Source organism: Apodemus sylvaticus, chromosome 10 (assembly GCF_947179515.1).
Source record: "Apodemus sylvaticus chromosome 10, mApoSyl1.1, whole genome shotgun sequence".
In the NCBI taxonomy this organism is placed as follows: Eukaryota; Metazoa; Chordata; class Mammalia; order Rodentia; family Muridae; genus Apodemus; species Apodemus sylvaticus.
In genome coordinates, this window is record NC_067481.1 from 26,373,463 (window position 1) to 26,391,969 (window position 18,507).

At 44.5% G+C, this 18,507-nt stretch overlaps 1 protein-coding gene across 3 annotated transcripts in view; it reads right to left on the reverse strand.

The window, feature by feature from the left end:
• Skap1 (src kinase associated phosphoprotein 1) overlaps window positions 1-18,507 on the reverse strand; it is a 298,516-nt gene that overhangs the window by 48,936 nt on the left and 231,073 nt on the right. For all 3 annotated transcript variants that reach the window (XM_052193953.1, XM_052193951.1, XM_052193952.1), the window contains exons 5-6: window positions 5,861-5,938; window positions 4,423-4,506 (exon numbers count right to left, since the gene is read on the reverse strand). In XM_052193953.1, the coding sequence (XP_052049913.1) occupies window positions 4,423-4,506; window positions 5,861-5,938 (162 nt within the window). The remainder of the gene's footprint in view (window positions 1-4,422; window positions 4,507-5,860; window positions 5,939-18,507) is intronic.

Below are 18,507 nucleotides of genomic sequence, written 5' to 3' on the forward strand. Positions count from 1 at the left end.
TGCCATAGTCAGGCAGAGGTCAGCACCAAGCAAGGGAAATCCAACATGAAAGGCTATTTTACTGGAAGTGTACAAGAGAGATGGGGAATGCATTAGAATGTTCGGAGATCTATAACAACAGACAGCAGGAGTTATTACAGCAGGGAGAGAGGCTGCTCATGTGGGGCTCCTGAAAGCTATTACAGAGCCTGGGCCCTTATTATCAGGGCCAGCAGAGTTCACTTTCAGGGAGGGGCGTGGCAGCACAGCTGGGTATGCTCAAGTCCCAGTATCCTCTTCCATACCCTACCTCAAATGCCCACCCCCTCCCAGAGGGTCAGGTGGGAATTTATGCTGGAGGAAGAATAGTTCAAACGTAGCGTTGTATCCTCTTCCTAGAGATAAACTGGGAAGTAACCAAGTAGTGTTGGTATCTTGAGAGGATGAGGAAGGTGACAGAGAGACCCCGAATGAAGCAAAGGAGACACCACACTGCCTGTCACTTCCATTGGCAGGGGTGGGGGAAGCCCAACATTTATTCCAAAACAAAATACAACGCTGGACTCCTCCCTGTTTCCCCTGAGAGTGGTTGCAGCTGTTTTATAGTTCAGACAGAACATATAGAGGGCAACAACTTCAGGGTCTGGATGGTGAGGATGCCTTCTGTCAAGTGGGGAGAATTGATACTGAATCTTTCCCTTACCTCGTTTAGTACTGAAGATTGAACCCAGGGCCTCAGATGCCTTTGGATGATAATGATAGCAAATGAAGGACAAACTGAAGGGGGGGAGGAGGAAGAGGGAGGGAGGGAAGAAGATGGAGGGGGGGCGAGAGGGAGGAGGAGGATTTGGAGGAGGCTGGGAGGGAGGGAAGAAGGATGAGATGGAGAGAGAGGATGAGGAGGAAAGGAGGGAGGGAGGGAGGGAGGGAGGGAGGAAAAGGTTCTATTTTTACCTGGTTGGGCTAAAAGAAACACACAAACACTATACCTACGGAGAAAATGTCTTGGGCACTATAAGGAGTAAGTGTCGAGTAGGGAGCCGTGCACTGGTGTTTTCTGACACCTGAATCTTTTTTGTTAAAGTATCCTTCCTTGTTCTAACTGGCCACTAAAATGTTTGTTGTTTCTTTGGTCACCAGATTTTATTTCACCCTGACAGCAAAATGGTCAATAAAAGTCTCCAAGCCTCTCGCTCTCTCCTTCTCCCCCTCCTCTCTCACTCACTGTAAGACCTGAGCTCTGAATGAACACACTCGGCTTTGTACTGAGAGACACCAACGCTCATCACCATTGTTTTTTGAAGACTTATTCGCTTTTATTTTGTGTGTATGGGCGGTTTGCTTGCATGCATATATGTGTGCTATGTGCTTATCTGGTACCTTCAGAGGCGAGAAGAGGATGTCAGATCTCTCAGAATTGGAGTTATAGACGGATATGGCATACCACATGGGTGCTAGGAATTAGGGTCCTCTGCAAGGGCAATAAGTGCTCTTAATCACTGAGTCCTTTCGCCAGCCCCCACCCCAAATACTTATCTAAACACAAGAGAAAGGAACAGTTTTACAGTGGTAGAGAGAGCATAGTAATTTGAAGAATAGAATGGCTGTCAGCCTTGTAGGTCTAGAATTAATTAACTAATTTGCTAATTAACTAATTATTCAAGTTTTTGAAACAGAGTCTCATAACCCAGGCTGGCCTTTAACTCCCTATAGAGCTGAGAATGGCCTTGCACCCCTGACCTTCCAGACCCTACCTTCTGAATGCTGAGATCACAGGCATGACCATCACACTGGTTTTATGCAGGGCTGAGGAGCAAACCCAGGCGTGCATGCCCGGCAAGCATCTACTAATTGGATGGCTAACCCAGATCTAGAATTTAGGGGAGAACTGATATTTGCTGGACTGCAACTGGGCTGGGGGTTGGAAGGACATGGAACTTTCGTTGCTGAATTTTCCGAGCATGCTGTGCTCAGCTCCAATGGGAAAGACTCGGAGGGATCCAACATGGCCACAAGATGAAATCCGTGCCACCGTAGCAGGGGGAGTGGTAGACTGAGGCAAGTGTCACAAGCCAGGGGCAAATCCCAAGGGTGCCAGGTCACCAGCAAACCTGCAGCTCTTTCTGCCCTGGTTGTATCAAAGGTGCAGGGAGATTGTTCTCCAGGCTAGGAGAATACAGTTTAGAAAGGAGGCGAGGGAAACCAGTACGTGCTGGAGGGCAAATCAGAGGCCTTGTCAGTAGAACTACCAGTGGCCTCTGCATGAAGGTGGGAGGGCCCAAGGGAGCCCCTTCCAACACTTATCTCCTCTTCCTCTTTTTTTTTTTTTTTTTTTTTTTTTTTTTTGGTTTTTCAAGACAGGGTTTCTCTGTATAGCCCTGGCTGTCCTGGAACTCACTTTGTAGACCAGGCTGGCCTCGAACTCAGAAATCCGCCTGCCTCTGCCTCCCAAGTGCTGGGATTACAGGCATGCACCACCACTGCCCGGCTCCTCTTCCTCTTGATGACCTCATCTTTGGAAGGGAATCCTCTCCCTGGGAGTTGGCCTTTGTGGCAGTTTGAATAAGAACAGTCCCCATAGACTCGGGTGTTTGAATGCTTGGTCTATAGGGAGTGGCACTATTAGGAGGTGTGACCTTATTGTAGTAGGTGTGGTCTTGTTGTGGTCTTGTTTAAGGGAAGTGTGTCCCTTTGAGGTCTCATATATGCTCAAGCTAGGACTAGGGTGGCATTTATTTCTGCTGCCTATGAATCACGATGTAGAACTCTCAGCTCCTTCTCTGGCACCATGCCTGCCTGCACGCCGCCATGCTTCCCCACCATGACGATAATGGACTGAACCTCAGAAACTATAAGTCAGCCCTAATGGAATGTTTTCCTTTATAAGAGTTGCCTTGGTCATGGTATCTCTTCACAGTTGTAGAACCCTAAGACAGCATTCATTTACAATACTAACTTTTAACTTGTATATACTTGTAGTTCCCTCCAATTGTGTTTAAATCCTCTCTCTCTCTTCTCAGGGACTGAGCAAGTGTGTTGAACATGGATGAGAGGTCTTCTAGGCATAGCACATGGTGGTGGCTCATTAAGAAACTGCCTCTTAGTCAACACTTGGCTGCTGCTCCTATCATCTGGCTAAAGATTGTCTCTTGGGTACAACTGCCATTTAGATTTCAACATTCCATGGCTCTGGGGATGTCTACTGGACCACTATTTCCCAATAGCCATGAACATGCTCTTAGAGAGCTTGAACCCTAAGGTTCTATTTCTGGGCCATTGTTAACACTACTTGAATCTTTCTCTGAATTATTATTGTATTACTGTATTATTTTGTGTGTAGTACTAGGAATTGGATTCAGTGCTTTGTGTACACCAGGCAAGTGCTCTGCCACTGAGCTATATTTCCAGTTCTTGGCTTTGGGGTCTTACAGAGTCTTACCATGTAGCTCAGGCAAGCCTTGAACTTGTGATCCTCTTGCCTTAGCTTTCTAAGTGTTGGGATTGGGGAAGTGTGCCACCATGCCTGGTATCTTAATGCCTTTTTTTCTTGCTGTTGCTGTTGTGTGTTTTAATATCTTTGTGTGTGTATGTGCTCTCACTTGTGCATGTATGCATGTGTGTAGTCCCATACATGAGTTCAGAGGTATGCATGTCACAGTGCGCATACGGAGATCAGAGCTGTGCCTTTGATGTCCATTCTTGTCTTCCCTCTGCTCCAGGCATGGTTTCTCATCTGCTTCTGTGTATGTCAGGCTAAGAGTTCTGTGGGATTCTCCTGTGCCTGCCTCCCATCTCACTGTAATTTATTTTTTCTTTTCCCCCAAGATTATTTATTTTTATGCATATAAGTATATTTATATTCATGCTGCTGTTTTCAGACACACCAAAAGAGGGCATCGGATCCCATTACAGATGGTTGTGAGCCACCATGTGGTTGCTTGGAATTGAACTCAGGACCTCTGGAAGAGGAGCCAGTGCTCTTAACCTTTGAACCATCTCTCCGGCCCCTCACTGTAAGAGTGCTGCGTTACAGAGCTTTATTATCACTTTAGCTTTACATGGGCTCTGGAGGTTCTAATTCAAGTCCTCATGATTGTACAGCAAGCTCTTTATCCACCGAGCCATTTTCCAAGCCTTCCTTTCATATGTTTATTTTTTCCCAATGAATGCTAAACCATTCTGATAATGTGTAATGAGTCACAATAGATTATAACCCTTTGATGTGTTGACCACACTTAGTGTTTAAAGAGAAAAAAATTGCTAAATTGGCCTGTGTTATTGGCAGTGGGCAAGGTATTCGTTACCCAAGCCTATTTCTTTCCTAAGCATGCCTCGCTATGGGTGTTAGTTAAGGACCGTTATCTAGAGATCTAGGTGCTTGAGAATTTACGAAATGCTTGCATCCAGGAGTGAGATGCCACTGTGTAAATGGACCACACTTACTTTTCTCATTAGCATAGTAGAGGAAGAGCCCTCTGCTGATAACACACCATCGCTTCTGCCACTCCGACCCAAAGAAGCTGTGATCTACACGGAGGAGTGAGAAGAGACATAAATTCAGGTAACTAGAATCGCCCAAGAGTCTGTAAAATCCAACAACACAGTCGAGTGGGTTATTGTTTTATTTCCCAGGTTAATGGACTGTAAAACCCTCCTTTTCACTCCCACAGGTTATCTCATATTGACTGATGGTGAGGATGAACTCCATCACAGGCCCAGGCTCTTAGTAAGGCTGCTTCTCCGTGCTATCCTGGCCGTCTTTTCTATCTAGATTGCTTTCTATCCTTTAGGATCAAACCTCACCTTGCATTTTTCAAACTTCCTATGATATCTTTGTTTGTTTTTGGAGACATGGAGTCTAACTGGGTAATCCAGGTTGGCCTGAAACTCATGGCTGCCATCTTGTCTGAGCCTCTGTGAGTGTTGGGGTTATAGGCATGGCTGCCATCTTGTCTGAGTCTAAGTGTTGGGGTTACAGGCATACAGTACTATATCCACTACCATCATTTCTTTATGTGTTGCTTTCTGAAAACAGAAATGACACTTCAGGTCCTCCAGGCCATGGCCAGGAGAAGGGCTTTCTTTTTCTTTTTCTTTTTCTTTTTGAGTGTCTGTGGTAAACTGATTTGCCTGTTGAGCATTAAAACAGGGATTCTGGCCTCTGTAATATCTATTGTAATGGAATAGCTGAAAGGGTCAAGCATTGGGCATCTCTGAAATTTCGAAGCAGGCTGCCTCACACCTGGAAAGACTACATCTTGACAAAACACCGTCACTTTTTTTTTCTTTTTTTGAGACAGGGTTTCTCTATGTAGCCCTGGCTGTCCTAGAACTCACTCAGTACTCCAGGCTGGCTTTGAACAAATAGATCTACTTGTCTCTGCCTCCCAAGTGCTGGGATCAAAGGTGTACATATTTCCTTCCTTCTGCTACATTTCAACTCTTTATAGGAGCACACTGAAAGATGAGGACAAGGATATATCATCCATCCATCCATCCATCCATCCATCCATCCATCCATCCATCCATCTAGCCATCTCTTACAGATCCGCCTGTCTGTGCCTCCAGAGTGCTAGGATTAAAGGTGTCTGCCACCAAAACTGGCCAGAACCAATTCCAGGGAAGCCCACAGTTTGCTGAAGATTTGAGCTTTCTCTCTTTAGTTGTCACACCGCAACACCATACTTCCTTTCCTGGATTTTGCCTTATATGGGCCTAGCACAGTACTGGGTCCCAGGAAGAGATGCTATACTCGAGCAACATCTCCTCCTGTTCTCTCTCCCTCTCTCTCTCCCTCCCTCCCTCCCTCCCTCCCCTCCTCCCTCCCACCCTCTCTCTCCTTCTCCTGAAATGCTCTGATCTTCATGGGTCTGATTAATACCTTTGCTTTTCTTCTCCAAGTATCCTTGCTTGATGACGTTATCCAGCTCTTGAGCCCCTCTTAAGATGTCTTCTGTTCCTAAAAGGAACAACGGTAAAATGCTTTGTTTAAACCTGATAGAATTTCCATTTAAGCTACTTTAGATTATTCACATTAATGATGGAGTGCAGAAGGGTAATTGTTTAAATGTAGCACAGAATACAACAATTTCTATATGATTAGGGGAAAAAGTTAATTTTCTTCCTAATTATATCTAATGCTAATATTGCTTAAAATGACTAAACATACATTAACTTGCGGCAAGAGGACGAAGCCTAAATATGTGCTGATTGGCCAAAAAGGACCCCGGGGAATTAGGAATTTGCAGTGGATATAAGCTGTAAATTGAGTCATCCACACCGAGATAATCAAAGTCAAATGAGGAGCCGGAAGGACAAGCTTCAGTGAGTGACACACGCCTCGGTGCGTGCGGTCACTTCTAAAGGGACAACAAACACACACCCACCTGTAGGTTTTGTTGCTGCTATTATTTTTTGTGTGTATTTGTGCGTGTGTGCATGTGTGTCTTTGGGTGGGAGTATATGTGTAGGGCAGAGTTGGACGTTGGGTGTCTTTCTCTGTGGTTTGCTCCGAACCCCATTTTTTGAGGCAGAGTTTCTTATTAAACCTGGATCTCAGCTCTAGGCTGTGCTGGTGAACTCTGGGGAATCTGTGTCCATGTCCCCAGGGCTGGGATTGTAGACTAGTGTTACCTCATCCAGCTGTTATGTGGGTGCTAGGGATTCAAACTCTGGTCCCCACAGGCATGCAGAAAGCACTTTACCTACTGAGACACCACTACAGTCTGTTTCATATGGACAGCTACTTTGGGGAATGTAAATTTTGTGACACTCACACAGATGGGTCATACAAGGTGAATTTGGCAATAGCCACTAGATCTTGGGTTTTTTTAAAAAATACAGGCCATATGTGTGTGTGACTAAGAATCATAGAAGCCATAGGGGGAAAGAGAGAGAGAGAGAGAGAGAGAGAGAGAGAGAGAGCGACCTTGGGGCTGACATCAACCTTTAACTGCAGGACAGTGACATTCTTGGCTTCTAATACTTTCCTTAGGTACAAATTTATTGAGATGCCAAACTCCTAATTCATCTTCCTGCCTGGGGCTTATACACTTGCTTCACAGAAAGGAGGGGCAGAAGATTAAGGAGAGAAGTTACTTCTCAATAATAAAACAAAAAAGAACAACAGCTTCAGCTGTCCTGGGTCGTGTAATCTGCCTGTCTCCACATCCTGAATGTCAAGGTTATAACACACTGTGAACCACTGTGATGACCTCCTCTAAAAACTCTGGAAAACCATAACGCTTCCCTCTTCTCTCCTCCTCTTCCCGCTCCTGCCTTCTCCTTTCTTCTCTGGCACACGCTCTACCACTAAGCTCAAACCCCGGCTCAACTTCATGCTTCTTGACACATTTTTAAGGTGACATTTATTTATCTGTGTGTGTGCATGCGCATGCGCGCGCACGAGTGCGCTCATTAATATATGTGTGTGCAGCATGCATATGTGCATGTGTGTGCATGCATATGTGCATGTGTGCATGCATATGTGCATGTGTGTGCATGCATATGTGCATGTGTGTGCATGCATATGTGCATGTGTGTGTATTTAGTCAGTTCTCTCCTCCTACCACACAGGGTCCTGAGGATTGAACTCAGGTTGTCAGACTCTACAAGTGCCTTTGACTGAAGAGCTATCTCACTGGCCTCAACTTTACCTTTCTTACTTAGGACAGACAGAAGGGAGAGGACCAGCAGAAAGTTAATATTTAATTTTTAGTTCTTTAACCCAAATGTTTTACTTCAAAGTTTATAAAGCAAACAATTCAAAACATGTTTACATTTATACAGTTTTCAGAGAATAAATAAAAATACCATTTCTTAAAGTTATGATGACACCATGCAAACTTCCAAAGGAGTTAGTCAACCGATAGCCCTATCCTATACGATGCCAATGAATCACTGAGGACTGGCGTGGCCCAGTTACTGCATGGGTGCAATACTGGCACATGTACCCTGGCAGTAACCAAATGTTTTCTTTTCTTTTTTTCTTTTTTCTTTTTTGGTTTTGATTTTTCTTTTGGTTTTTCGAGACAGGGTTTCTCTGTGTAGCCCTGGCTGTCCTGGAACTCACTCTGTAGACCAGGCTGGCCTTGAACTCAGAAATCTGCCTGCCTCTGCCTCTCAAGTGCTGGGATTAAAGGTGTGCACCACCACCACCGGGCAACCAAACGTTTTCAAATTGGACTTAAACTCTGTTCAAGAGGGTACTCACTCCTGGTACTAGAGCTAACTACTCACTCTGTAAAGGGAAAGCCATGCTTACTAGAGGAGAATTTACAACGTGTAATTTACTAAATCAACATAATCCCTAATGACAATCTATAAATATTTGTTCTTATACCACAGATAAGTGTAGTCTTCACTCCTTATCCAGGAAACTTCTCTTTCCAACAGACAAGAGACCACTACAGAAAAGCACAGTTGTTGAGGTTTATTATATTATTTATTAACAGTCTGTTGCTATTTATTGTAATGCTAAACACTGTCCCCCAAGGCCTGGTTGCCCCCAGGGACCAGACAATCTGCACAAACACAAAGTAATGCTGTGTGACCTTGTTCCTTCACTTTAAAACTGTTGTTTGGATAAAGATTCAGACAGCCTATAGCTGGGCAGAAGAGAGGCAGGTGGGGTTTGGGTTCCCGGGCTTGGAGTCTGAGAAGAGAGCACAAAGGAAAGAAAGAAGATGGCAGAGAGAGGAGAAGATCCTGTGGGGTAGGTGTGTCACGAAAACATGGCCATGAGGTCTGGCCAGCTGGAGTTAAGAGCAGCCCAGGTGGAACACGGTAAGGTATGAGTCCGGGTTATTGATAGTGAAGTACACATAATGGCATAGAGGGTAGATATCTGCCCAGCTCTAGCACATTAAAGGCTTATAAATATAAAAGTTGTATGTCTTTTATCTGGGAACCGAATGATTAAACCTGGGGTAGAAACCCCCGACTGAGATTAAACATTTAACACAACACACAGTCAAAATTTCGAGTTGTGGAGCCCAGCCCCAGTGGCTACATCTACGAAAACACTTCTGTGCCTGAAGCTTAGGGGACATTGCTGAAGAAGGAACGGAAAGTTTGTGAGAGCCAGAGGGTCAGGGACTTTGCTGTGAGACTGCATCTCCTAGGAATGTCAGATGCTATACACACAAAATCTCATCAATGACTGCCCAAATGTGAGCCGAATACGGTGACACTGATGGACATGCCACACTGGACAGGGGAAGATCCACGAGGCCTCCGCCCTACACAAAGAACGTCAGGGAACTGGGGAAAGCCAAGAGTAGAGGAAATGGCTTTCCCTGGGGAAGAGAACATCAATTGTCCAGCGCCACCGGTCAGTCCTGAAAACATACATACAAATATAACATTATACGGGCGGAGCAGGTTACATTTAAGATTATATATGTTTATACATATGTGCATCTAATCATGGTTACTGAAGAAAGAGGCCATGAATGTGAGGAGAGCAGGCGTGGGTATCTGGGAGGGTTTGGAGGCAGGAAAGGGAATGGAGAAAGCATAATTGTATTATAATCTCAAAAAATCGTTACTTCTTCAGTGTTGGTGCATGCCATTAATAATCTAAGAACTCTAGAGGCAGAGGCAGCCAGATCTCAGGGTTCAAGGCCAATCTGGTCTACAGAGAGAGCTCCAGGGCAGCCAGGGCCAGGCAGAGAAACGTCTTCAAAACAAAACAAAACAAAACAAAACAAAACAAAACAAAACAAAACAAAACAAAAAAACAAAAAAAACTTGTCTTAAAAAACAAAACAAAACCCAAATCCCAGCAACCACATGGGGGCTCACAACCATCCATAATGAGATCTGATACCCTCTTCTGGTGTCTGAAGACAGCTACAGTATATTTACATATAACAATAAATACATCTTTGGGGCAGAGAGAGTGGGGCCAGAGCGAAAAGAAAAAGAAAAGTTACGAAAAACAGCAAGCCAGGCAAGCACAACTTTAATCTTAGCACTTCGGAGGTGTTAGTAGGCGAACTCTGAGTTCAAGGTTATCATTCATGTTCTACCTAGCAAGTTCGAGGCCAGCCAGGGTTACTTAGTGTGATCTGTTTCAAAAGAAAACAAATCCCAACTCTCAAACTCCAAACAGCAACTACAGCCAAGCAACCAACCAACAAAAACCCAACCACAAATAAAAACAAACAAACAAACAAAAACCCCCAATCCTCCAAAAAAGAAACACAAACAAACAAAACCCCCTCACACTCACACCTACACCAGGCAGTTCAAAGTCACCTGTGACTCCAGCTCCATGGGATGACTGCATTTTCTGGCTTCTGTCGATACCCACGCCCACACACCTCTCCTCTCCCCCAACACACATACACATAATTAAAACAAATCTTCAAAAAAACCCCAATCAAACCAACCAACCCAAACAAACATAACAATGCATAACAAAATAAGGCATCAATCGGGCAGTGCATGTGTCTTCAAACGGAAGGGTGAAAGATTTTCCCGTGGGTCAGTCACATTTGTGCTGCACATCAGCTAGCAACTCTTTAGATGGCTGTGAAGCATTGCTTCCTTTGCTCAGTGCTTTATTTGCTTCTTTGTGTATATATATATATACATATATATATATATACACACACATACACACACACACATATGTGTGTATATATATATATTTGAGCTAGAAATGTAGCTCGGTGGAAGTGTGTTTGCCTTGCCTAGCATGTGTGAGTCTCTGAGTTCAAGTCTCAGCACCTCAAAACCACAACAAAATGACCCGCCGTTATGATTGCCATTTTGCTTCTAAGCTGTTTTGGACTTAGTTTTTAACACATCGATTACAGGGCTGGAGCGGTGCTGTGTGGTTCAGGGTTCCTCCTGCTTTTGCTTTGGTTCCCAGCACTCACAAGGGGTCTCAAGGCCCCAAGGGATCATCTAAACTTTGCAGACACCAGGACCTTATGGACGGCACATACATAGATGAGTGCAGACACTCAGACACATAAAAATAAAGTCTTGGGGCTGGAGAGATGGTTCAGTGGTTAAGAGCAGCGGCTGCTTTTCCTTCCAGAGGATCTGGGTTCACTTTCCGCTCACATGGCAGACCTGGTCCTAAAGTGATCTGATACCCTCATACAGATATGCATGCAGGCAAAACATCAATGCATGTGAAGTAAAAATAAACAAGTTAAAAAAAAAACCCTTACACACACACACACACACACACACACACACACTCACACACACACTCACACACACACACACACTCACACACACACACACACTCACTCACACATACACACACACACACTCACACACACACACACACACTTGTGCTGGTGTGCACAAAAACATAGATCAGAGAGGTCAGAGAGCTGACTTGTGCTGCACTTGCAGAGGACTAGAATTTGCTTTCCAGAACCCATGATCAGTAGCTTTCAACTGCTTGTAACTTCAGATCTAGGGGTAGCTGATGCCTCTGGCTGTCCCAGGTAACTGCACTCACTTGTTGTGCACATGCGCACACCACCCTAAAAAGCAGTAAAGCAGGAGTCTTCTTTTGTCTTTATGTGACTGCTTTTTGTTTATTTGTTTTTATCCAACTGTCTTCTGCTAACCTCCATGTGCACAGACTCTTTTCTTTTCCCTCTATCTTACCCAGGCCCCTAGTCCCACCCTCTCTGCTCCTCATTTGTTTTGGAGACAGGATCTCACTATGTTGCCCCAGCTGGTCTGGAAATTGAAGTGTAGACTAGGTTTGCCACACCCAACAACCGTTTATGTTTTTTGCTTTTTTTTTTCATTTGTGGGTTTTTATGGTGAGTACACTGTATTTGGCATAAATCATTTCAGGCGAGTCTTAGGGTGCATGCCTGAGATGACCCCCAACAAATGAAAGCTCATTGTTTTCAAGGGTTTTTCTGTTTTTACTCCCACCAGTCTGACATGCTCAGAATGCCCCTCTGAAAACAATCTTCCAAAAACTGGTGGGGATCCTACTGAGGTGGGCGGTCATGTGACCCTTCTGCAATTGGGAGGTCATGCGACCTTTCTGCAGGTGGGAGGTCACGTGAGGTGAGGACCAACAACAGGGAATGTCCTCTGAAGGAGCTTCTCTGAAGCACTGTTCAAACAATTGCTACTGGAGGCCTCAAATTCAAATGAAAGACACAGGGGCCAAGAGAGATGGGATTCCCCAAGCTATGTCTCTCCACAAGTTTCTTCTTCTTTTTAAAGATCTTGTTAAGAGTCTGAATCACAAAAGACATGTTAAGAGTCTTATTGGAATTCAAACCTTTTTTTAAATGCAAATCTAAATGCCATTTTGTGGAACATTTATAATTATGAAAATGGAAAGACATCGCCTTGTGTGCGGGGAGAGTCTGTGCGTATGAATATTACATTAATGTGCCCACACCAGCTCGCTGATCCTGCCGGCAGGAGCATAAAAAATGCTTGAGTGAAACTTTTATTTAGATGCTGAGACTCCGGGCCCCAGCGGGGTGACAGAGACAGCCCCAGTGAGTTGCCATCGCAGACAGAGCTTGAATTGAATTACCCAGGGGGGGGAAGCCGTGATGAGCACGCTTCGCTTATTTAATTTCATTTACTTTCAGTACATTATCAGCATGAGGCTTTTCTCTCCCCACCAAGTGAAACCCAAGACCACCACCACCAAGAAAACAAAGGCAGAATGCACAGAGACGCCTGAACTCGGAGTCTCTAATTCAAGGCCTGTGGGGCTGGTGCCCTCCCCACCTCCTCTTCCCCAGAGTCAAACTCAGCTTGCTAAAATCTGGGCACTGAATTTCCCACTTGGTTCTTCCCCATCAAGATCCTGCAATCTGGCTGGGGGATGGTTTTTATACGCTATGCTTTTGTACGTAAACAGCTAGACAAGTTATGTTGCTTTCTTACACATTTGAAGTTTTTTTTTTTTTTTATTTTGCGAAATATCTCATATAGTTTCCCAATGCACTGTGGGATGAAACTGGGATTATAGAAGAAATTAAAAATGATCATGGAAAAAATAGATAATCAAGCACAATCAATCTCTGTTTGATTGACAAGACAGGCACTGTTGTGAGTTTGGTCTCAGTTGTTCTCTGAGTGGAGCTGGTTAGCCTCACTAGCTCGCTGACTGGTGAGTTGAATCTATACAATCAAGGTGGGAAGCCAATCTGTCCCTTTGAGTGTGTCTCCTCTTTTGGTGACCTTCAGGGCCTTGACCAAGAACTGTCTGCTGGAAAAGGCTTATGGTCAGGCACATTATGGTCAGGCACATTATGGGAGGTGAGGCAAGAGACTTTTACAACTGAGTCTACCCCGAGGGTCCAACAAATGACCCCATGCTTTACAGAGAGTATGTAAATGCGTTCCAGGATGTGGGAAAACAGAAGCAGCCACAGGCAACTGGTCAAGTTGCTATTTAAAAGGAAAAACATGGATAGTTAAGTATAAAATTGTAAAAAGGAACATTTTTTTTTTTTTTGGTTTATTACCTGAATAGAAGTTACCATCATCATGAGGAAAAAAAAAAACCCTAGAAACTGTTTCAATTTGTTGGCAACAAATGCTCCTCTTGTATCAACCTGCCCATGCATCATATTCTATCAGCACAAACCAGAATTGCATTAATGTCATAATCTCTCTCCTCGACCACACTTAACTAAATCTCTCTGAGCAACCCACTTAGCTAAAGGATGCTTGGCCATAAAGATAAGATCAACAGAGAAGTGTTTTACTCAGAAGTGATGGCCGCCCAACTTCCATGGCAAATGAAGATAGAAGAAATTCTCAGACATCCTTCTCTCGTCCTCCCGATACTTTTAAACCCTCACGTCCCACCCAGAAACCAACTCCACCATAGGAAAAAAAAATGACAGGGCAGGACTCCATCTCTCAGCGCTAACCACGGCTCTTCAGTCAGCTCCTCACGGCAACAGCAATGAGGACCCTTTGGAGTGTGATACATTTCCATAAAGCAGTCAATAAAGCAGACATAGGAGCTTATGTGCGTCACGGCCTATTTAACCAGCTGTGTTCTAGCCCACTGAGAAAAGAGAATTGGAGAAATCAGCTGGTGACACACAGCACAAGGCTAATGGCTAGGAGGCCACCTGATTCCCCTACAAAACAGTGCAGCCCTTGTAGAACAAACCAGGTGCCTGCTAACTCTTACCACACGCAGCAGGTTTGGTCTCCTGCTAACTCAACCTGAAAAGACCAAGAGTTTGAGAATAATGTGTTTCCTTTTCCCCCAACTTAAGTTATTGACTTCTCTCCTTCTTCTTCCTTTTGATTCACGTTCAACTGCCTTGAAAAGAAACTAAATCCACTCAACACTAACGACTGAGAGCGATGGGGGAGGGGGTGCTTTCCGGTAAGAGGGTGCATGGCCACTGGGGAGTCTGACTGGATGAGGCTGGAGAAAATCTGGGAAGGTTGAAGTCTGGGAATGGTCAGGTTCCATCTTCATTACAACTCACTAAATGAATGCATCTGTCTGTCTGCTGAGCTGTGCAAAAACCCATTCTTTTAAAAATATTAGACTAAAATTTATGCATATATATATATATATATGTGTGTGTGTGTAATGTACATATACACATACACACTCGCACATACACATAGTGGCCAGCAGAGGGCACTAGACTCCGGAGATGGAGTTACAGGCAATTGTGGGCTGCTGAGAACTACATACAGGGCCTCTGGATGAACAGCCAGTGCTCCACTGAGCCATCTCTCCAGCCTCTGTGGCACTCTTTAGTAAGATCAGTTGTACTTGACCTTGGTCTCTTATTTTTCTGGGTTAAGTTTTCCTCCTTATTCTCAAGTTTTGGGAACTAGCCAATTATAGACTGTGGTATCTGGCAAGGACCGTGCATCTTCTGTGGCTGAGAGCTGGCTTTTGGTGGCTCTTCTGTTTCTCTGTGGTCCCACCGCTAGCCACTTGGATTTGCACTCAGTCCACCATGCTTTTCTGCCATTGTGCTTTGCTCGTTAAGGGATTTAGATAAACTCATGAAAACTGAAGAAGTCTCAATCATCACCGACTTACTTAGGATGGAAAGGAGTCAGAGACAGAGAGACCACTTGACAGATAGCTTTAAATGGAATGGATGTGTGTGTGGAGAAAAAGCCCAGTGTTGACAAAAGGCAGGGGTGAACACAGGACAAGAGGAGATGCCATGACTGTGGTAACTCTTATAAAGGAAAAGATTTCACTGGGGCTGGTTTATAGTTCAGAGGTTTAGTCCATTATCATCATGGTGGAGAAGCATGGCGGCACACAAGCAGACATGGAGCTGGAGAAGGAACTGAGAGTTTGACATCTTGATCTGAAGGCAAAAGAATGAAGACCTCAAAGTCCGCCTCCACAGTGACACACTTCCTCTAACAAGACTACACCTCCTAATAGTGCTGCTCCCTATGGGCCAAGCATTCAAATACATGAGTCTATGGGGGCCATTCCTATTCAAACTATTACAATAACTAATTAAGTTCATCTCCACTGCGGAAAAAGCCAGACAAGGCATTGGATTTAGACACAGCTGCGAAACAACAAACTTCAGGGTTCTTTTTTTTTTTTTGAGACACAGTCTCACGATAAAGGGAAAGCTGACCTAGTCCTTGTGATCCTCCTGCCTCAGCCTTCTGAATCCTGAGATTAGAGGGGTGCCACTACAGACCCTTAAGGTTCTATATTTGTTATTTACTAATACTTTCTAGTGTACTCTAATGATCCACAAGGTTGTTTTGCTTTCTAGTTGTGTGCAACCTAGTACGTCAAGAGACCTAAGGAATAAAATATGTCTCAGATCCAGTAACAGGGCACACAAACTAAGATTTGAGAGATATTAAAGGAAGCAACCAGAGCTGCTCAAAAAAAAATTGTATGTGGTCACAAAGGTCTGTACAGCTTTCCTGCTGACTGCAAGAACCATCTGCAGAAGGACATCTTATTATAGCATAGGGACATGCAGGGATCTTGGGCACAGTTTACTCTTGGAAAAGTTTTTAGTTTTTAAAAATTATTGAGCCAAATATACACATTGATTTCCTTTCTGTAGAACAGTCCATCAACAGCGAGAAGATCCAAGATGCTCTGCAGAAATGATGACTGTTCAGAGGGTGGAGAACTTTCTTAAGGAGAAGAGATCTGTGGTGTCTGGGGATGTCCTTCTCTCATACCTTAGGACAAAGGCCTTCTCCCTCCAGGTGTGGCAATCTTGTCAGGTTCATTCTGCAGGTGCAAGTGGCTCATGTGTGTGTGTGTGTGTGAATGTATGTGTATGTATATGTATATGTATATGTATATGTATATGTATATGTATACTGTTGCTGTCTTCAGACACACCAAAAGAGAGCATCAGCTCCCATTACAGATGGTTGTGAGCCACCATGTGGTTGGTGGGAATTGAACTCTGGACCTCTGGAAGAGCAGTCAATGTCCTTAACCTCTGAGCCACCTTTACTGCCCACAAGTGGCTTATCTTAAAGAATAGGTAACTTGGCTGGGCGGTGGTGGTGCACGCCTGTAATCCCAGCACTCTGGGAGGCAGAGGCAGGTGGATTTCTGAGTTTGAGGCCAGCCTGGTCTACAGAGTGAGTTCCAGGATAGCCAGGGCTACACAGAGAAACCCTGTCTCAAAAAAACCAAATCAAAAAAAAAAAAAAAAAAAAAAAAGAATAGGTAACTTGATACAACTGTTACCTGACGTTCACGGTATCCTGACAGGTTCTGATTAGTTGAAGGGCATGGGTTTTGAATCATTGTAGAATAAGAACAGATTTAAAGTTTCTCTGGAATGATGTGACTCATTTGCATTCTGATTTGCTTTTTAAGGAGAAGAGTCAATTAAAGGAAGCCATGATTTATCTTAGTTATGCCGCAGTCTGTAGTCACTAAACAAATCTGTGCTTTCATAATTGATGCAGTCAAGGATCTCCAAAGCACTTTATTTCCTTAAAAAAAAAAAAAAAGCGTTCCCTCAGAACTACAGTTGATCCATGGGAATGAGTTGAACTTGCTGCTGTCAGTAGCCATGACTTATGGCCATAGAACCCACACCATCCAGACCACGAGTGCTCTGGTGTCTGTAATGAAGCTTCATTTTCCTCTTTGGAATCCATCCTTATTTTGTGTTACGACTTTGAAATGAGCTTGTGGGTTTGTTCACCTGATTTCCAGATGGAGGTGCAGTTCGGGGGAGATTGTGGAACCTTTAGGAAAGGGGGTCTGGATGGCAGACTTCAGCCTCTAGGGTGGGCCTAGAGTGGCAGCCCAACTCGGTTCACTTGGTTTTCTGCTTCTTCCTCTACCCGGCTGAATGCTCCCCCTGCCATGAACTCTGCCGAGCCTTCCCCACTATGATGTTCTAAAGCGTCTGAGGCTGTGAGCCCAAGTAAGCTTCATTCCCTTCAGTTCTTCTGCTTGCTGTCCTGGTTGTAAGGAAAGTAATTCATTAGCTATGGAGTCACTCGAAGCCTCTTTAGTAGTCAACCCCCAGTAAGAGGCAGCAGAGTAAAGCCAGGCTCCATACTGCCGTCCTCCAAATGCCTTGGCTTTCTAAGGAGGAGGAAGGGGGAGTTAGAGATGTCTAGTTGTCTTCTCACAAATCTTGTAGTGCATTTTCACTTCATCCTGAGGCTAGGCACCATCATGCATACATCACTGGAGAGCATATCTGTCTGTCTGTCTGTCTGTCTGTCTATCCATCCATCCATTCATCTATCTATTTATTTTTGAGACGGTTTCTGTGTGCGGCCCTGGCTATATTGGAACTCACTTTGTAGACCAGGCTGGCCTTGAACTCAGAATGTACTGGAACATTCTCTACGATTACATTTTTGCTTAGTTTTATATGAGACCTGAGTCACATGTGGAAGTCTGTCGTAGGCCTTGAACAGGATACAGAAGAGCTACTATTCCTGGGAAGAATATAGTTATAGGCCAAGACAGACACCGGGGAGGAGGGTGAACACTCATTCAAGGGAAGAGAGCTGACACCATGCTGGAAAGGATGTGGATGAAGGGCTGGCACCCAGAAAAAAAATGGGGAGGTGTGTAACAAAGAATCCAGTGCAAAGGGAGGTCATGCTAGGGTTTACATGACAACTCTCTGGGCAAGGAAAGGAAGGCTGTGGGAGGAGAAACTTGACCCTGTAAGTTTTCGAGACTCATTGCAAGGAATACTCTACTTAGCTGCAAGATAATCACAATGGTAATGCTGTCAGGCCTCAAGCACCATACCAACAGGCTAGCCTGCAGGATCTGAAACTGCCAAGTGCTGACCCAGGGCTCTGTGAAGAGGATTAGTGTTAGGGGTTAGAGCACAGGGCAGTGGCTTGGCCTCTTGCTGGAGGCAAGGCTTCCTTCCAGGCACACAGACAGAGTAACTTGTTAAGGGTTCTGCCTGCCTCATCCTCCCAAGTGCTGGGACTAAAGGTGTGCACCACACCACTCAGCTTGAGAACATACCTTTAAAAAGAGATGACAAAATTTTATTTCCAAATCCATTTCTATACTACACAACCGAACTGTGA